The sequence below is a fragment of the Hyperolius riggenbachi genome, chromosome 1, assembly GCF_040937935.1.
Source record: "Hyperolius riggenbachi isolate aHypRig1 chromosome 1, aHypRig1.pri, whole genome shotgun sequence".
Classification (NCBI taxonomy): Eukaryota; Metazoa; Chordata; class Amphibia; order Anura; family Hyperoliidae; genus Hyperolius; species Hyperolius riggenbachi.
Genome location: NC_090646.1, coordinates 489,404,482 through 489,425,745, shown reverse-complemented (window position 1 = coordinate 489,425,745; position 21,264 = coordinate 489,404,482). Strand labels below are relative to the sequence as shown.

General features: G+C 43.5%; 1 protein-coding gene across 3 annotated transcripts in view; it reads left to right on the top strand.

Annotated features, from left to right (window-relative positions):
• Window positions 1-21,264, top strand: part of SLC2A11 (solute carrier family 2 member 11) — an 89,345-nt gene that overhangs the window by 46,068 nt on the left and 22,013 nt on the right. For all 3 annotated transcript variants that reach the window (XM_068242645.1, XM_068242636.1, XM_068242650.1), the window contains 6 exons: window positions 93-253; window positions 13,392-13,516; window positions 16,677-16,806; window positions 18,287-18,435; window positions 18,522-18,709; window positions 19,195-19,305. In XM_068242645.1, coding sequence (XP_068098746.1) covers window positions 93-253; window positions 13,392-13,516; window positions 16,677-16,806; window positions 18,287-18,435; window positions 18,522-18,709; window positions 19,195-19,305 — 864 coding nt within the window. The remainder of the gene's footprint in view (window positions 1-92; window positions 254-13,391; window positions 13,517-16,676; window positions 16,807-18,286; window positions 18,436-18,521; window positions 18,710-19,194; window positions 19,306-21,264) is intronic.

Genomic DNA, 21,264 nt, shown 5'->3' with positions numbered 1-21,264 from the left:
TTCTTAAAACAGAAGGTATTTGTTTATGAACCTGTGCCTTTGTTACTTTGTCTGAAGTTTTACAAAGAATGTTTGTCTGTTTACAATTATAGCATATACAGAAATTTGTGAATGAAACATGGCTGGAGCGCAATGGGACACAGCTGGAAAGTTGGATTATCACCTTAATCTGGTCCATAATAGTATCGGTTTACCCGCTGGGCGGTTTCCTTGGAGCACTACTTGCAGGTCCCATGGCGATCAAGTTGGGGCGGTAATGTATCATTTTACACTGCACGAAATTTGAAACCTTAGAACATGGGTGTCAAACTCAAATACAAAGCGGGCTCATATTGAACAATGGAACCTAGTCGTGCGCCAACCTCAATGTCTATTGGCCACTTCCCTCCCTTATAAAGTTCCCTGGTGTCTAATGGCTCCCCTCCAACCCCTATACAGTTCCCCGGTGTCTAGTGGCCCCCACCCTCCCCTATACAGTTCCCTGGTGTTTAGTGCTTCCCCCCTACCTCCCCTATATGGGATCCCTGGTGTTCTAGGGCTTTACCTCCAATATATTGACCCTAGACTACAGTACTTACACTACATAATATATAGACATATGGCAATGGTAGGGATTAGATTGTGAGCTCCTTTGAGGGACAGTTAGTGACAAGATATATATATACATTGTACAGCGCTGCGTAATATGTCGGCGCTATATAAATACTAAATAATAATAATATAACTTCCCTGGTGGTCTAGAGTAGGCCAAACATAATGCAAAGTGGGGAAACCACTTTAGGGCCAAATTGAATGGCTCTGAGGGTCAGATTTGCCCTGGGCCGGAGTTTGACATGTATGCCTTAGAGCAGTGCTGTCCAACTGGCGGGCCGCATCCGGCCCGCCAGGCCTTCTGCTGCGGCCCCCCTGCTGTGGCAGTGTTAGCCTCCGTGTCTCCAGAGCTTTTTTTTTTTTTTAAACTTTTCCCCCATTCCTCTGATGTAATGTAATAAATTACAGCCCCCCTCCGCTAATCTCCCCTAGTTCCCCCGTGCAGCCGCCGCCTCAACTCTCAGACCGGCGGCGAGCAGGAGATAGGAACCAGCTACACCGCGCACGGCAGCCGCACGGGGGACTTTAAATGCGGGACGTGACCGATGATGTCACTTCCTGCATTTAAATTCACAGCGCGGCTGCCGAGCGCTGGTGTGGCTGGTTGCTATCTCCTACCCGCGGCTGATCTGAGGTGTGGCGGCGGCAGCACGGGGGAACGAGACGAGAGGAGCGGAGGGGGGGCTGGAAATATTACATTACAGCAGGCAATCTGACAGCGATTTGTGGGGACATCTGCATTTTGTGGGGAAACTGCTCCTAGTTTTTTTTTTTCGGTGTGTGTGGGGGGGGTTGTCTGCCGGCCCTCCACCATGTGGCCTGGAAAAAAAACGGCCCTCCATGCCCGCGAAGTTGGACAGCACTGCCTTAGAGCAACACAGTTTTATCTACTGGTGACAAAACAGAAGAGTATTTTGCCAGACAAAGCAGCCTTAATTTATTGAATTACAGTCTATAATTAATTGTTATGCTGTAATTAAACGATGACTCAAGGCAAATATTAATATAATATGTCTGACTCCTGGACTGAACTGCTAACATCTGTTGTGGTACGCATACTAACCCATGAAACATCAAATTTGGCTTTTCCTGTCAATGCTTTTCTGACCATTCAAAATTACATGTGGCCTATCATAAGTGGGTATCATTTATTCCAGCCAGACAAACCCTCATCTCTAGTGGATACTGATATTCCAGAATGGACTGCATTACATGCATCCAGTGTCAATGTCCCAAGTTGATCCACCTGCCATGGCATTAGAGAGCAGTATAATACTGCAAAGGATAATGGGAAATCAGTATATTTACAAGCCAAATACAGGGTATATTTCTTATTGTGGCCAAATACTGACATTTGGTCTCAGTTAATTCTAAGCAGATTCCGTCATCTTAAAGGAACACTATCGATTAACATGTTTTTTAACCTGAGATTGAGAGAATTCCTGAAGTGCTGGTAGCTAATGGTGTATACATTTGACTTGCTTATCTCTTTTGTTTACTGTATCAAATTCCTTTCACTCTTAAACTGACGGCAAGTCTGCTCAAATCCGACGGCAGAGTGAGCCATAAGGGGAGGGGAAATTTCATCACAGTGCATCTGTTAACCCTGCATGTGTGAGAGAAAGTCCTGTGTCTGTGACTGAAGTGTCTGAAGAGAGCAGAGGAAATGTAACTTGTTATAAACATTTGTAATTGTCTGTGACACCACAGCTTTTCATTTTTTTTTCTCTGTAGTCTGATATGCAAAAAAACTACACTGGCTGTGCATTGAAGCAGACACCCCTTTTGAGAATGATTTGTTCCAATAGAGCTCAATCCTACACACCATGAATTTAAGCTTTTGGGCTCTGATATTTAACAGGAAAAGTAGGAAAATGTTTACACTGCTACTTAGACATTATTTGTACATTGTCATTTTAGAACTGTAACGATTGTGGAATTCTCTCCGTGATCAGCGCACAGGACGTGCGCTGACACTGCGGAAATCCTCCACAAGCGTATAATTTGAGGGAACCCAGCAAAAGGTGCAATGCACCTGTAGAGGGAAATTCCTGTCGGCAGGTGGAGCTGTGGAGTGCAGAGGAACAGCTCCTCTGCCCTGCCACAGACGCCAGACAGGAATTGTACGAAGGTAAGAAACGCAGGGAAAGATAGCCCCGAAAGAGAGAGATCAAAGCGACAGAGAGTATGTGTGTCCACCAATCTAGTCGCCACCCTGCGACGATGAACACACAACCAGGAAGATAAGGTGAGAAGGCAATCGCCTGAGATGGCGGTTGCTACCAGCGACACAAGACCGAATAAGCACAGATGAGGAATGTATGTATGTCCACCAATCTAGCCGCCAACCTGCGACGGCGGCCACACAACAGAGGAAACCAAGTGAGAACGCAATCGCAAGAGAAGCGATTGCGAAAGAGAATGAGCACAGGGATAGAATGTATGTATGTGCCCCAATCTAGTCGCCAACCCGCGACGGTGCACACACAACAGCAGATATGAAGTAGGAACGCAATGGCGAGAGAGGCGATTGCCAGAGGTGACACAAGGCTACAGCAAGGCAGAGCACGAGAGTAGCAAAGGCACAGCAAATCATACAATGAGAAGATAAGGAAAATAACAAACGCTAACTAAACGCGAACACCGCACTCATTCGCAACAGCGAACGCGTTTTCTGCGCGGTCTCCGTGTGTTAAGCACAACAGAGACAAGCACGCCTAATTAACCACCGACAGACAAACATGAAACAGAGGACGCGAGCGCTTGCTTAACGGTTACCTCACCGAGCCTCCAGCAAGCGTTCGTAGTAGACAAGTCAGGTACACAAAAACAGGGATAAGTGCGAGATACAATCCACTGCTCTTTCCGCCAGAGCGAGTGTGACCCAAGTAAGGCAACAGAGCTAGCAGGATCCACTGCTCTTACCGTCAGAGCAAGTGCGATCCAAGTATAGCAAGAGAGTTGCAGACCAGAAGGATCCACAGCCACTACTGCTAGAGGCTAGTGTGATCCAAGCACAACAGACGGACAGAACAGGCAATACAAATAATACAATCCTGACTGCTCTAGCAAGGATGCCTAGTGCAGTCCCAGGAATTACTCTAAGCTAATCTTCCAACAATAAGCAAGGCTGACACTCCAGGAGTGTTTCACAGGACAAACCCTTATGACCAGCGACGTACTGTGGAATCACATGGTATATATAGAAAAAGCCTACAAAGGATGTGGCTAGGCAATTTGCATGACAAACGTATGCAAATTCCTCAGCAGCAGCAAGCTGCAAAACTGACAAAAAGTCTCTCTTCCAGAGACCTGCAGAATGCAGACCTGAACAGTGGTCAAAAAGCTGCCTGCCTGCGCAGGCAGCTGAGCGGATCATTACAGTACCCCCCCCCCCCCCCCCCTCTAGGGTCGGATTCCAGACGAGCCTCTAACCTAATATTTGCAAAAGACTCTAACTGAAGACTCATGAAGGTCGGGACAGCCCGACAAGGCCCAATTCCAGAGTCAGCCCACCCGAAACCGACCGCATCGGAAGGAGAAGCCACCGAAACATGCCCATCAGTACCACGAGTCTCAGTGTAACACCCATCAGGACTGTGAATGCCAGAGAAGAAGCCATCGACACCCACCGAGCCATGCCCACCACCTTCCAGGGACCGTCCAAAAATACCAAACCTGCCACAATACCCATTCGAAGTGTCTCTTTCCACAAAGCACCCACTGCTGATCTCATTCAAGGTACCAGGAAATATTTCTCCCAGGATCTCCCAGAACACTTTGAAGCTCCGCAGAGACCCCAGGAGGGCAGAACGATCACCAGGCTCACACGGAGAACTATCAAGAACCCCTATGGAACCAATGACAATTCTGGATTCAGAATTACCAGGACAAGCATCAAGACCAGGGCCTTCAGGGACCACCTCTGGGCATGCAGGCAGGCAGGCAACATCAGAACTGGTTTCCACCGAGGAAGCATCTGAGCAGGCTGGCAACCGAGACACACTTGGGCTTTCTGGGTCACAGAACACATCGGGGTACACTAGCCCAAGGGGAACCTCAGGACATATCGAGGAACTGTCAACCTCAGAGTCCGTCACGACAAGACCAAAACCAGAACCGGGCAGACAATCATCACGAGCAGTGGTCACAAGCACTGGACTTTCAAAAGAAGGCTTGGACTCAAACCTAGAAATTTCTGTGACTGTACTGGTATCTACCCCATATTCATCATTGACTACACAAGACTGAAGCTCCTCCAGAGCTGCAACAGTAGTCAGCACAACAGCAATGCCCACTGAAGTGGGCAAAACCTCAGACGGATCTGGGGAGCAGGAGGTATCTCCTAGCAGTTCTGCACCCTTTAGGAGGGACTTGGAAACCTCCAAAACATCAACTAAGACCTCTGAAATGTCATTTTCCAAGTTTTCTATGAAGGGTTCTGAACTATCCATGTTACAGGGCTGAACATTAAATACCTCCTGCAGGCAGGGCAGATGTCCCAGGAATGGTTCCACCATAAGCTGAGACTGGATTTCATCATCATGAGCGGGATGTACAGGAATGTTTACTGGAACACACACCGACTCCCTAACTTCAATCTCACTGCACCCAGAATTCTGCGTAGCAGTCAAACTAGCTTGCAACTCCCAAACTGCAGAAAAACAGGTGAGTATAGTAGCAATAATTCACAATTGGTACCTTGTAGGAGGGCAAATAAGAATAAAATATAACTTTTAATTCATTGAGCTAAAATTGGACGGAATACAGATACTACTAATAGTGAACAACGTGACCACAATTGGGTTGATAGGTATATGGTTAATAGTCATACGACAAACCTATCAATCTCCCATTGTTTTTATTATAGACCCCACACCAAGAACCCTACATGTTTAGTTTCATTTAATTAGAAACTTCGTCAGGAGTAAATAGTATTAAAGTGCCAGAGTGCAAAAAGTGCTAAAATAATAAAGAAATTATCAGAATCACATAGTACACATATTAAAGTAGCAGCAAGTATGGCAGCAAGGCAGCAGCGAAGGCAGCAGCCAAAACATCGTTAAATGAAACGAAACATGTAGGGTTCTTGGTGTGGGGTCTATAATAAAAACAATGGGAGATTGATAGGTTTGTCGTATGACTATTAACCATATACCTATTGTAACGATTGTGGAACTTTCTCCGTGATCAGCGCACAACGCGTGTGCTGACACGGCGGAAATCCTCCACAAGCGTATATTTGCAGGCACCCAGCAAAAGGTGCTACGCACCTGTAGAGGGAAATTCCTGTCGGCAGATGGCGCTGGGGAGTGCAGAGGAACCAATCCTCTGTACCTCCACAAGTGCCAGACAGGAATTGTACGAAGCGCAGAACGCAATCGCAAGAGAGGCGATTGCGAATGAGATTGAGCAAAGGGACAGGTTGTATGTGTGTGCGCCAATCCAGTCGCCACCCCGCGACCGCGCACACACAACAGCAGATATGAAATAGGAACGCGATCGCGAGAGGTGCGATCGCCAGACGTGACACAAGGCAGATCAGAATAGAATACGAGGGTAGCAAAGGCACAGCAAATAATACAATAAGGAGATACGGAAAATAACAAACGCTAGCTAACCGCGAACACCACACTCATTCGCAACAGTGCACGCGGTTATGCGCGGTCTCCACGTGATAAGCACAATAGAGACAAGCACGCCTAACTAACCATCGACAGACAAACATGAAACAGAGGACGCGAGCGCTTGCTTAACGGTTACCTCACCGAGCCTCCAGCAAGCGTAGCAGACAAGACAGACACACGAAAACAGGGACAAGCGAGAGATAGGATCCACAGCACTAGCGAAAAGTGGCTAGCGCGATCCAGGTACAGAGTAGCAGAACAGAAAGATCCCCAGCGCTAGCGAAAAGTAGCTAGCGCGATCCCAGGAGACAGAACAGAAGAGATAGCTGGTAGCAACCGCTGCACCAGCTATACTCCAAGAACAGAGATCAGAACCATTTCCTGTCGACCACCTTTGGGACAGGACAATGGCAACAGGCAAGACAAGACAGAACAGGCAATACAGATAATACCACCTGACTGGGCTAGAAGGGGAGCCTAAAGCAACCCCCAGGAATTAACTATACTAGATAGCAATGGCTGACACTCCAGCAGTGTCCATCAGGAACAGACCATGGAATGGAAATGACCAGCAAAGCCTTCTGGGAAACATAAAGCTCTTATAGTGCCAGTCATCAAAGAAGGCAGGTAGGGGATTTGCATAACGAATGTATGCAAATTCCCCAGCAAGAGAACAGACCAGAAACTTGCAATGGAAAGACAGGTCTCTGTTCCAGAGACCTGCAGCCCACAGACTAGAGGAATGGACAAACAGCTGTCTGCCTGTGCAGCCAGCTGAGCGGATCATCACACCTATCAGCCCAATTGTGGTCACGTTGTTCACTATTAGTAGTATCTGTATTCCGTCCAATTTTAGCTCAATGAATTAAAAGTTATATTTTATTCTTATTTGCCCTCCTACAAGGTACCAATTGTGAATTATTATAAATCAGGTGCGTTGTTTAAATATAGTAGCAATACCTAGATGAGCCTCTAGGGACACTGCAGGAGATTCTAAACAAGGCCATACTAACTCATCCAGAGTACAGGGTGCAGAATCAGCATTTTCCTCAGCACAAAAAAGGGACTCACAAATGTCAGTGCGAGTGGAGATCATGTTTTCATTCATGGTACAGGGCAGGTTCAGAGAAAGCTTCTCTAGGCAAAGCAAAGAAGCTTCAGCAACAGATTCGCAAAACCGAAGCGCTGTCTCACTCTTAGATTCGGCTAACAATGTCAAATCCGAGGAGTCAGAACGCAAAACTTGCGAATCAAAAATCGCTTTAGGTTGTGAAACAGACGCTTCCATAGCGCAAACCTCCGCGATCTGCGGAGCAAACTGTAAGGCGTTCAGGACAGAAACACTGGAGCAACTGTCACCAGGCAACGGGCCCTTACAGGTGTGAACAGGGTGACACAAAGACTCATTTGCAGTAGAAATAGCGACAACATCAGGAAAAACTTTATTAGACATATTAATTTTACTTTTGATGCTGCATAATTTAGGAATTTTCCCCATAGCAGGATCATAGATGGAAGATCTTAAAGATATGTTTTTAGATCGCATAAATTCAAACTGCACACAGCCAGGAGAGAATTTTTCCAGATTCGCACAGGAGTCAACCACAGTGGTACACCCATTCATTTCAGATCGCGCAATGTCAAGACTCACATGCTTTACCCCAGAAAGGCAGGAACAATCATCCGACAACGATGTCTCTTTATTGAAATCAATTGATTGGTGTGTGTGCAACTCATCCAAAATCGTCTGCCATACATAAATCACCAGATCCACATCACCCTTGTCACATTCGTCGGAATCAATCAAAAGGTACATAGAATCGAGACAATCATTCAAGACATCTTCGCTTTTTGCGATGTAAAAATCGCAAAAGGCTTTCCAATCAAAATCAAATTCCTCCATCAAGGCCCCAATTTCCCATGAGGCAAATGGAGGTTCAAACAAGCCAGTATCAAGATAATCTCCATATGGGTGGAGATCAGGAACAAGAACAGATTTTTTAACTGCTTTAATATAGTGTGCGATCCTACCTATAATAGAATCCACATAAGCTTTGGATTGGGGCAAACAACCCGGAGACTGAGCAACATCATTGTAAACATCAATAGGGAGTGTTTTATTCAGATGCTTGTGATTTTTAGTTTTTCCCTTTTTAGCCACTTTGCATGTCTGTTTAAATGCAAGAAACGTATCCAGGCAGTTCTCTTGCACCTGCTTGGGAGCTGAAGTGGCAAGAGAAACATCGAACTGATTAGCATACTGAATGGTTTTGCAGATTTCAGACTTGACAGAAATAACCTCTTTATTTGTGGTTGCTATGGGCAACAAATCTTTTGGCTGACAAGCCGAATCAGCAGATTGGCCTGCAAGCACCAACTCATTAACATATGGTAATGACAGAGAAATGTTGCATAACCTAATCTGATCAGCATTTTGCACAGCAGGAAAAAACTCATAGAAACAGCCTGGCAGGGGAATTCTAAGCTTACGAGAAAACACCAGAGCCAGAAACCTGCAAGGGTTATGTCTCAGATTCTTGTGTCTGGCATACTCATCAGCCCACACAAACAGATCCCTTTGGAAAAGATTGCAAGCAATCTGACCACTCCAAGTGGAAATATTGGTGGCCTGAAATTCAGGATTTGCCAAGAATCTGGAACATTCTGATATGAACTCATCTCTGGTTTCAGAGTCCAGTATCTTAAACCTCTTAAAGACCAAATCCTACAAATCGGAAATTCCCTCTACACTGGGAATTTCGGTTTGGCTGGTCATACTGTAACGATTGTGGAATTCTACCCGTGATCAGCGCACAGGACGTGCGCTGACACTGCGGAAATCCTCCACAAGCGTATAATTTGAGGGAACCCAGCAAAAGGTGCAATGCACCTGTAGAGGGAAATTCCTGTCGGCAGGTGGAGCTGTGGAGTGCAGAGGAACAGCTCCTCTGCCCTGCCACACACGCCAGACAGGAATTGCACGAAGGGCAGAAACGCAGGGCAAGATAGCCCCGAAAGAGAGAGATCAAAGCGACAGAGGGTATGTGTGTCCACCAATCTAGTCACCACCCTGCGACGATGAACACACAACCAGGAAGATAAGGTGAGAAGGCAATCGCCTGAGATGGCGGTTGCTAACAGCGACACAAGACCGAATTTTCACAGATGAGGAATGTATGTATGTCCACCAATCTAGCCGCCAACCTGCGACGGCGGCCACACAACAGAGGAAACCAAGTGAGAACGCAATCGCAAGAGAAGCGATTGCGAAAGAGAATGAGCACAGGGATAGAATGTATGTGTGTGCACCAAACTTAGTCGCCAACCCGCGACGGTGCACACACAACAGCAGATATGAAGTAGGAACGCAATCGCGAGAGAGGCGATTGCCAGAGGTGACACAAGGCTACAGCAAGGCAGAGCACGAGAGTAGCAAAGGCACAGCAAATCATACAATGAGAAGATAAGGAAAATAACAAACGCTAACTAAACGCGAACACCGCACTCATTCGCAACAGCGAACACGTTTTCTGCGCGGTCTCCACGTGTTAAGCACAACAGAGACAAGCACGCCTAACTAACCACCGACAGACAAACATGAAACAGAGGATGCGAGCGCTTGCTTAACTGTTACCTCACCGAGCCTCCAGCAAGCGTTCGTAGCAGACAAGACAGGTACACAAAAACAGGGATAAGTGCGAGATACAATCCACTGCTCTTTCCGCCAGAGCGAGTGTGACCCAAGTAAGGCAACAGAGCTAGCAGGATCCACTGCTTTTACCGTCAGAGCAAGTGCTATCCAAGTATAGCAAGAGAGTTGCAGACCAGAAGGATCCACAGCCGCTACTGCTAGAGGCTAGTGTGATCCAAGCACAACAGACAGACAGAACAGGCAATACAAATAATACAATCCTGACTGCTCTAGCAAGAATGCCTAGTGCAGTCCCAGGAATTAGGCCTCGTTCACATCATTTAGCGCAGATGGCTGTGCGATTGGAACGCAACGCATCCGATCGCACGCCATCTGCGCTCCTATGCGCTGCGCTGCAGATCCCATTCATTACAATGAATGGGATCTGCGCTGCGATTCCCAAAAATGCGTGCAGCACGCGATAGCGCAATCGCGATGCCACGCAGCGCATATGATGGGAACGGTAGAAGGGCTGTCTATGCCCTTCTACCGTTCTTGCGTGTCGCACACTATACGCGCTGCCAAAATGCGGACGGCAGCGCGTATAGTCTGAACGAGGCCTTACTCTAAGCTAAACTTCAAACAATAAGCAAGGCTGACACTCCAGGAGTGTTTCACAGGACAAACCCTTATGACCAGCGACGTACTGTAGAATCACATGGTATATATAGAGCAAGCCTACAAAGGATGTGGCTAGGCAATTTGCATGACAAACGTATGCAAAGTCCTCAGCAGCAGCAAGCTGTAAAACTGACAAAAAGTCTCTCTTCCAGAGACCTGCAGAATGCAGACCTGAACAGTGGTCAAAAAGCTGCCTGCCTGCGCAGGCAGCTGAGCGGATTATTACAAGAACACTTGGTTTGATAGTGTTCCTTTAATAATCTTCTTGAACTCTCTAAAGGTGCCCATACATGGTACAATCAAGTAATTGGATTTCCTGTTTATTCTATTAAAATGATCGAATAGAGTGGAAATCGAAAAGAATATTTTTCTCCGATTGAGAAAAAAAGGAACGATTAGTGCATTTTTTTTTAATGAAAATCAAATCAGAAGTGTTGGAAAAATTAAATAGAAGAGTATAAAAACTGAAATGTCTTTTCGATCATTTGTTTGATATTTTCAGAAAAAAATCATAAGTGTATGGTATATGGTTCAATCTTTCTGATAATTTGATCAAATTGAAAAAATGTATCAGATTTCTCTGATTGGACCAAAAACTAAAAAAATCATGTATGGCCACCTGAAAATTGATCAGTAAATGTTGATGTCAGTGGAAAGCTGATTACTCAGAATGAGGGTGGCCACACAGGATATTATAAAATGGGTGATTTTTCACTTTTTTCTGTAAATACGTTTGGTTGTGTAAAAAAACCCGTCAGACCTTGACTGAATCAGGGTATTGGAAATCAAGAGAAACACTTTTGCATCACAGAGCAGTTGCGATCGTGTGTCTCTGTGAAAAAGGACCTCAGTGAGAATTTTGATTGCATTAGTAGTAAATTGGTGGTCTTTCTCCTCGTGTAGCAGTACTAATCCAAACATAGGGGCTGATTCATGAAGCTGTGCTGCTATAGCAGTGCAAACTCCATGATCTACACCACTCTTTAAATTGAAGGCTGCATGCTACGCTTCCTTTTGCAGCGTAGCATGCCTTCCTTAGTTACGCACGTTGCTTACATAACAACGCGCGATCCTTTAAATGCTGCCCACTGCTTTGAAGTATTGTAATCGTGATACTTCTCTAGAGCAGCCACTTCTATGTTAATTAACATAGTAACTATTTTAATTACATAGTAACTATGTTATTTAGCATAGTAGCAGCCGCTCTAGTGAAGTATCGCAGTCACAATATGTTAATTACATAGAAACTATGTTTCATAGTAACTATGTTAATTAACATAGTAGCAGCTGCTCTAGTGAAGTATCTCAGTCACGATACTTCAAAGCAGCGGGCGGCATTTAAAGGAAGGTGCGTTGCTATCAGGGCTGTGGAGTCGAGGAGGCAGAGAAATTTTGGGTACCCGGAGTTGGAGTCAGTGATTTCATAAACTGAGGAGTCGGAGTCAGGTGATTTTTGTACAAAATCCACAGCCCTGGTAAGTATTAGACTAAGTAGTCGAGGAATCAGTCGGAGCCATTTTCAGTACCCGGAGTCGGAGTTGGAGTCGGTGGTTTCATAAACTGAGGAGTCAGAGTTGGAGTTTGAGAATTTTTGTACCGACCCCACAGCCCTAGTTGCTATGTAAGCAATGTGTGTAACAGAAAGGCAAACTATGCTGCAAGAGCGAGCTTTCAATTTAGAGTGCGGTTCTGTCATGGAGCTTGTGCTGCTATAGCAGCGCAGCTTCATGAATCAGCTCCTTAGAGTGTATGATCTGTTTAAATCAGATGTCTGCTGCAAATTGATCTGAATCAAGGCTACAGTAAGGTGCATCAGCAGCAGATCTGATCCAAGGCTTCAGTAAGGTGCATCAGCAGCAGATCTGATCCAAGGCTTCAGTAAGGTGCATCAGTAGCAGATCTGATCCAAGGCTTCAGTAAGGTGCATCAGCAGCAGATTTGATACAAGGCTTCAGTAAGGTGCATCAGCAGCAGATCTGATCCAAGGCTTCAGTAAGGTGCATCAGCAGCAGATTTGATACAAGGCTTCAGCAAGGTGCATCAATTTAGAATGGCATTCTTCAATATTTATCTAGTGAGGATTCAAATTAAAATCTTTACAGAAGGCAAATAGCACACACACAGTAATTACAGGAACTATGGGATTTATGAACTAAGGAGCACATAACGTACATAAAGTAAAACACCATAATGAGTAGAGCATAATGCAATACATGACATGCAATGCATTCTGCTCTACTCACTGTGTATAAAGGTGGCCACACACCATACAATTTTTTAAATATCTGTTCAATTCAAGAATTGCAATCACATTTTCTGACTGTAACATTTCAAAAATATGACTAATGTACCATACACATGTTACATTTTTCCCCAATTATGATAAAAATGATTGGAAACTCTGAGAAAATTTCTAGGGTGTGTATATTAATAAATTGACAATCTAACACACACCATACAATCTTTATAAAAATTTAAGAAAAATTTCCAGCATTCCGGATCGATAAATGGGAAATCCGATCAGATTTTTCAGTCGAATGAAAAAAAAAGAAGCTTTAAATTCTTTGGGGAGATCCAATCATATTTATCGAATTGCCGTAAAATCGGATCATTTTATTGTATTGTGTGTGGCCACCTTTAGACTTTATGCATGTAATTCTGCTTACCAAAATTTAGTGCATATGTTACGGCCAGAACCCGAAGTTTGGCCACTTTGGGTTCTGGCTGGCCAAAACTATAAATGGCCAGCGTTCAAAATGGAGACTTTTTGTGAACTTTAGCCGGCCAATACTAAATAATAATAATATCTGTGGTGAAGCTTTGTCTCCGGTCCATCATAGAGTAACATTTTTTCTCTACAGAAAGAAGTCTCTTCTCTTCAACAACCTGTTCATAATCCTCTCAGCAGTCCTCTGCGGGTTCAGCCGGCTTGCCAAGTCTTTTGAGATCATCATACTGGGAAGGATACTAGCAGGTGTAAATTCAGGTGAATACTTCATATCTAGATTATGGTGGAACTGAAACAGTTTAGTGTTCAGTCTGTTACCATGTTTCATGTCTACATCTGAGTTCTACAACAGTGGCTAGACACAGTGCAAGACTCTGTAGTGCAGTCATTAGTGTATTTTTATTTTATATGCACACCTTACTGCAAGCTCAAAAGTATGGGCACCTTTATTGTCCAGATGAAAGTTTGGTCAGAATATGGTTTAGCAAAAAGCATTTCCAAGATCTCCTGGTGCACAGGACTCGGGATCTACCTCAACAGCTGTGAAAACATGGGATATCTTCTTCATTCCACTATAGGTCACTTAGAAATGAGTGGTACACAATTGTTTTCTCGGTCATCAAACAATTGGAAGTGCTGATTGGTTCTGCATGTCACATCATCTACATGCGTGGCTTACCAATTGATATATTCAGTAATCCACTGAACTTGTTCTGAACATAGTTATCATACACAAGTGTACAATGTTTTTATGTGTTTTTAAACAGGCGATCCCTGATTGATCCTAATGATTGATTGCTCAGCTTGTGTGCAGTAGGTGTTATTACAGCCTGTCTGTCTTTTGATCATTAATGGCCCCTTTTCACTGAAAATCAGGATTGCAAATGCACTGCAATCAGATTGTGAACTTCCTGAATTTTGACAAGTTTTGCCATGCAGTTTTGTGGGATTTTCATTTGATATTTAAATTTTAGTGTGAGTGCATTTGTGTTTTTTACCAGTGATTTGTTTCATTTGTGTTTTTTGTGTGTGATTTTCAATTTTTGAATTGCATTTCTGTGCATTTTAACACATGGTGTTAAAATACAATGTTTTTGAAAGACAGGGGCTTTTTTACAGCAATGCAAACGCAAAAATGAAAATGCAAGCAAATTTTAAAAAATGCTGAATCGCAATACTTTTCAACTGTGGCTCTATGCGTTCAAAGCCAAACGACCCCATTTTCCTCTAGTGTGCGGCCAGCCTTAGATATGGAGGATCAGCACAATATCCAGGTACCCCTTATTTTTTGAAAGATAATAAACATTGCATCATCTATACCACTATGACTATGTTTCATTTAAATGCGATTGGAAATATGTGAATAGACCTTAAAGTGAACCTGTACTGAGTAAAAATATTTAAAATAAACACATGAGGTAACTGCAAATGAACATTACATAGTTACCTTGCCATCAGTTCCTCTCAGAAACTCACCATTTTCTTCTGACTTCTTTCTATCCCATCCAGTTCTGACAATATTTTGTCAGATCTGAAATATATCAGTTGCTGTCAGTAAAATATCAGTTGCTGTCAGTTATAGCTGAGAGGAAAACTGATGTACCAGGTAAATGTCCATGTTTCCCTATGGCTCAAGTGGACGATGTTACAGTTTAACTGTGTGCTGACCAGAAAGCTGTTATGGGTAATGGCTATTTTCAAAATGGAGGACAGATAATTCCACTGATCACAGTGAACAAATAGGACGCGGGACAGGAGAAAGACACTGAGGAGTAGACTACATGGGAGGCAAGTATGACTTGTGTATGCTTATTTTGACTTTTATTTTCAGTACAGGTTTTCTTTAAACTGCTTTACATTTGAGAATGCCTTACAGCAGTGGTCAGGAACCTTTTTGGCTGAGAGAGCCATAAACGCCACATATTTTAAAATGTAATTTCATGAGCGCCATACAATATGTTTCAAACTGGGACAGTGCGCATGTGCAGCAGAAGGTTCACGCCCCTGTTGCCATGGTGATGTGTACACAGTTGATTCTCCAGGCAGCGGAAGTGTCAGACACGTCTTCAGCTTCTCTTGGGTTTCAGCAGCATCAGAACTTTCCCCGAGAGCCAAACAGGAGAAATACCAACTAACAGCTTGTACAATTAGCTAGCTGCCTTGGGGGTTGATTTACTTTGTAGGACGAGATCCCCGCACTTAGGCCCAATAGGCTGCCTGTCAAGTGACAGGCAGCCTATTGGGCCAATCAGAGTGCATGGAGCTCATCCTACAAAGTCACTGGACCTGACAGGGTCCAGAGTGGGACAATTGGAGCGGCCGTTAGTTTTAAGGGAGCGTAGGTAAGTTAGTAGTGCATGCTATAGTCGTAGCATGCCTACTTTGAAAATGTTACTTGCGCTGTCACACTAAGCATCGCTGCTTGAGCAGTGTAGCTTAGTGAATCAACCCCTACTGGTTCGTCTGTGAGCCAGATGTAGCCATCAAAAGAGCCACATCTGGCTCCCAAGCCATAGGTTCCCTACCCCTGCCTTACAGCATTGTGGAATTAGAAGTGAGTTACAAGGAAGTTTTGGTAAAAATCCCACAAGAACTGACAAACTCTTATCTGGATACAGGAGGTGTGTACAAGCTGTTATATGTGAAGCAGTTCATTTGGGTACCAGCTTTAACAAGCATGTAATAGACCGCAATGTTAATTGCGGTTATACGATGCAGAGGCAGTGAGTTGGGTGCCTGATACTAGCTGATTGGCTATTAGTAGCTGACTGGCTTCAGTTTGGCTAGCATATCCACAATTAGTAGCAGATGGACTAGTACTTCCGCCACTGCTTACAGTTAATATTAGCCGATTGGCTATTAGTAGCCGAACAGCTAGTAGTTTGATTACTACTTCGGTACTTTGGGCACCGAGGGGTTAGTATTAGGAATTAGGAGAGGAGTTTGTGTTATGTATTAGGAGGGCAGTTAGTGTTAGGCATTAGTGGGAGGTTTAGTTTAGTATTAATGAGGAGGGTTAGTGTTACGATAGGGGACCGAGTAAGTTGATAGTAAAATATCAGTAATGTTATATTACCAATATTTTCACAATGAGCATCACACAGCACCCAATTCAACAGGTGGCATCAGAATACGTAATTGTTATGTGTGCTAAAGGGAGTGTTACTAAATACTGAGCTATAATAGTGACTGTGTATTAAGATTTGTATATACTGTATGTTGGTAACACTGTTTGCTGCAGTTGTTGTTTATTGCTTTTTACTACGTAATAATACTGAATATGATATTTTGCCTGGAGTAGCAAAACAACTTTATATCCAGTTGCTTAGTTTTTACTTTATTTATAAATTAAACTAGACTTTGAAAAGTCCTGTGAACATGGTCTGACATCATAGTTTATCATCTTCTCTTTTTCCAGGTGTTAGCATGAATGTCCAGCCTATGTATCTTGGGGAAAGTGCCCCTAAGGAGCTCCGTGGCACCGTAGCTCTATCCTCAGCTGTTTTTACTGCTTCTGGACTGGTACTGGGCCAAGTGGTTGGACTCAGGTAATGCAAGAGAATAGCCCTGGTCATTGAAGATGTAACCCCTAGAATTTCCCTTTGCATACCAGCTTACTTGCAGACCTGTAATAGAGGAACAGTTTGTGCCATATATATGGCATAGCAGCCAATGCAGAGTAAGAGTGCGCAAAACATCGCACTGTCCGCGTGCAAACTAGCCTGATAAGCGTACTTTGCACGCGGACGGTGCAAATTTTAACGCGCACCAAATAGCGCGCGATCAGTAACAGCTTTGCCCGTGCAAACTACTTAGCACCCTAGTTTGCACGTGCAAAGCTTTTAGGCGTACTTACTGGGTTAGCACGCTTTAGTGAATCAAGCCCGCTGTGTGATGTACTTAACATTCTCAATTATCAGTTATCTTTCTGCTGGAGTAGATATCAGAAAAGAGGATGTTTTAAAGTGGTTTGTAACATCCCAAAATAAAAAAATTGCCAAAAAATAGTTAGTGCATCAACAATATATGTAAACTGTCAATCTCCCCCCCCCCCCCCTTTCCTTTTCTTTTCCAAAATAGGTCCCACATTTTTCACTTTTTACCTGGTTTGGGAGCCTTTGCCTAACTGTATGAACTGCAATGCCAGCAGAAAGTTTTTTTTATTTTTTTATTCCTGTAACTACACTAACAAGCGTATCTCTGCATGAATATGACAGAAAGCTTCCTATGTCAGATAAGATAAGGACACTATGACCAGAAGGTCATTGACCCCTTCCCCACCCCCCCCTTTTGAAGAGTTTACACAGTGACGTAAGCCAGTTTTTAAAATGATATTTGCCGGGGGGGGCAGTAAGCTTTGACAGCAAGGAAAGAAAATTAAGACTGGGTTAAAAAGAGAGAAGAGTACAGGAGGGCGATCAACAGTGTCAAAAGCAAAGGAAAGATTTAGAAGGAAGAGGAGAGAATATTTTCCCTGTGACTTGGGAGTAAAGAGGACATCAGCCACCATTGGTGAGAACCATTCCAGTTCAATGTGAATTCAAAGCCTGAAAGAGAAGATAACATGGTGAGCTGAAGTTGAACGCCACACTCAATCCTCTCATCTTGGTTCTTCCTCGACAATACATGTAGCATTCAGGATTTGCTATAATAAGCATGTCCCACTATGAGAGTCAAAACGTAATGACGAAACACCGAGAACTGATGCTAAAAATGCAGAAAAGCTTCTAGCATTGGAAAAAACCCGCCACCAGAAGCCCATGTGAATTGGAACTAACACTAAAATGCTGCTGCAGAAACAACCAGAGTCCTTTAGCAACTATTGCCAGTGAAAGCCATGTCATGCGGTTCTAGGCATTTGTTGCGTGCTACATGTCTTGGTTTTTTGGCTGCTTAAAGCTCTGTCCATCTGAAGCCAGCTATGTACGTGCAGACACTTTTGACTAAATTAATTTCTCTTCTTGTTAATACATTTACCGGCATATATGATATTTTATGTGTGTAATGGTTGTGTGTTTCTTCCCTTAGGGAGATACTCGGCAGTGAGGAGGCCTGGCCTCTTCTCCTGGCTAGTAATGTAATTCCTGGCATCGTGCAGATTCTGGTGCTTCCATGGCTTCCTGAGAGTCCTCGTTATTTATTGATTGACATGAAAGACAGGAATTCCTGTGTCTCTGGTAAGTTTTCTCACACTCGACACGTGTAATAGTTTGTCTTCCTAGCACCATTGCTGTGATTTTTTTATCTTGCATATTGTTTTCAGCATTACAGCGGCTGCGTGGGAGCTGTGATTTCAGCAGTGAGATGGAGGAAATGATGGCAGAGCAGGCAGCCATCGAAGGTCAAACGCCAAAGAGCTTGATTAGCCTTGTACAGGAAACATCGCTCAGACGCCAGCTTCTTACTATAGTGGTTCTCAGCAGTGCCATGCAGCTGTGTGGCAATGATTCTGTACGACTTGTACTTGATTACATTATCTTCTTTATACTTCCCATTATCCTTTGATTTTATTGTTTTCCTTTTCTGTTATTCCGATGCTTTTGTTGTACGTGAGGATTTTTTACTTCTATTCCTCTCTCTCTGGTTGTCTGCAAGTGTCTGCATCCATCATAATGTGACCTCATGGTGGAATCCAGTCACTGCAGACCCACTAATCTTCATGTTGGCCATATCTGCCAATATACATTGGTACCTTTCCTAGCCACAGGCAAAATAGGGTATGTAGTGAAATCTAAAAGTAGGTACTGACTTATCTGACTCATAAATGCAACTCTTCGCTGACAGATGACATTGTTAATATGTGTCAGTCTGTAATCTGACTTTCACTTTATTCCTCTTTTCCCTCTTGTCTTGTATTCATTTATTATAGGCGTAGTTTCTCCTCACTCCCAGTATAATGTAATTGTCAATGATCTCACCATGTTTTGTTTCCGTAGATGTACTTCTACGCATCTTATATATTTCAAGAGGCGGGGATTGCACAAGAGAAGATTCAGTATGTTGTGATTGGCACAGGGAGCTGTGAGCTCATCACCTCAGTCGCTTGTGTGAGTTATCTACCAGTGCATTTATTTGTGTATAGCTTTTACCTACCAATGCATTGATTTGTATATAGCTTTTACCTACCAATGCATTTGTATGAAATAAGCAGACAGCTCTGATTCAGTCACATAGGAATGAACCTCTCAGATGAAAGTCACACTGTTCTCAGTATTTTGCCTAGTAAAAGGTTTTTCAGGCAGGTAAAGCTGTAAAATGAAATACATACCACAAACCATAGTTAAAGGAAACCTGAGATGAAAAAATTAAAGCATTTATGTTTACCCGGGGCCTCCTCCATCCCCCTTCAGGCCTTTGTCTCCCTGGCTGTCCTGTGGGCCACTCCGATCCTTCACTGGCCGGCCTGCCACATTTGTCCAGCCGCGATCTGTACTGCGCATGCTCAGCCCAAGCCCACCTCCGTTGCAGGAGCAGAATGCTTATGGCCACGGGAGCGTGACAGTGGTGCACACGTTGGCAGACTGCACAAGCACAGTAGATCATGACTGAGGCTGACTAAGGGCCTGTTTCCACTACACGCAGATTGGATGCAAAATGGATGAAGAAAAACTGACTCCAATGAATGCCTATGGGAAAATCTGCATCAGAAAAATCGCGTTTAGTGGAAACAGGCCAATAGACATTCATTGAAGTCAGTTTTTCTGCATCTATTCTGCATCCAATCTGTGTGTAGTGAAAACAGGCCCTAAATGTTTTACTTGGCTGACCAGCAGAGGATTGAAGCAGCCCGGGAGGACAGTGAGGGAACCAATGGCATAAAGGGGGGTGGAGAAAGCCCCAGGTATGCATAAATGCTTTTATTTTTTTAATCTCAGGTACACTTTAAAAGTGAAAACATATTGGAACAGTCTTATCTGTTATGAAGCTCCTACAAAATCCAGACAAAATATTGTATTTTGATTTTAAGCAGAGATGGAAATGGTTACAACCTCACATTTTCCTTGTCATTTATTGTTACAGTATAGTTTCTGGTTGAGTAGATTTCTCCTCGTTTCCTGTCCCAGTGATAGGGTCACTGAGGACAGGAAGTAAGGTGAAATGTCCACAGTGTGGACACCCAATGTGGACACCAAGGGTAATAAAACTTTTTTTTTAGCAATGTAGGATACAGAAAAAGGTCAAGAAATTGTAAGGTCTGTTATGTCTGTGTCTTTTTTTAGAAGACTTCATTGCCTGCAATGATAACAGGATAACTAAGAACAGGAAATGGTAGGAAATGACACAGACTGCAAACAAACTAAAAAAGGTGTTCTAACCATGCTGTCCAATGCTGAAATAAAAAAGCTCGACTAGAATGACACTTTAAGCAATATATTGTCTTATGCATGAGAAAGTGGTCAATGATAAATAAGTAAACTATTAGCTTAGGGATAGTCAATGAGATGCAAATTATTCTGAGTTCATACAGGATTATGGACGTTTTTGATGCATATGTATGTAGCTTCAAAAAAATGAACCAATTAAATCCTGCTTAGATGGAATTGGATTGGACCATTTTCAAGCTGCATAAACTTGCATGCAACATTTACATAATACAGGGTTATGCAAATTTTGCATGCAAATGTATTCAGCTTGAAAATGGACCAATCCAATTCCACCTTAGCAGGAGTGATTCATTTTCAAGCTGCATATATTTGTATATAGAATTTCCATTATCCTGTATGAACTCAGAACAATTTGCATCTCATTCACCATCCCTATTTGGCATGTGTTAAAAAAAAGACTTTGTATGGCTGGGAACACAGTAGGCATAAACGCTAGCGTTGCAGAAAACGCACATAATGGAAGTCAATAGGCCGCATGAAAAAAAGCACATGCTTGCGTTCTGCAATGTGAGTTTTTAAAAACTGGGTTTGTTGCATATTTTTCAAAAACGCACATAATGAAAGCCAATGGTGATGCAGAGGTATTGCGTTTTAGTGCGTTTTATATAAAACAGGTGTGAT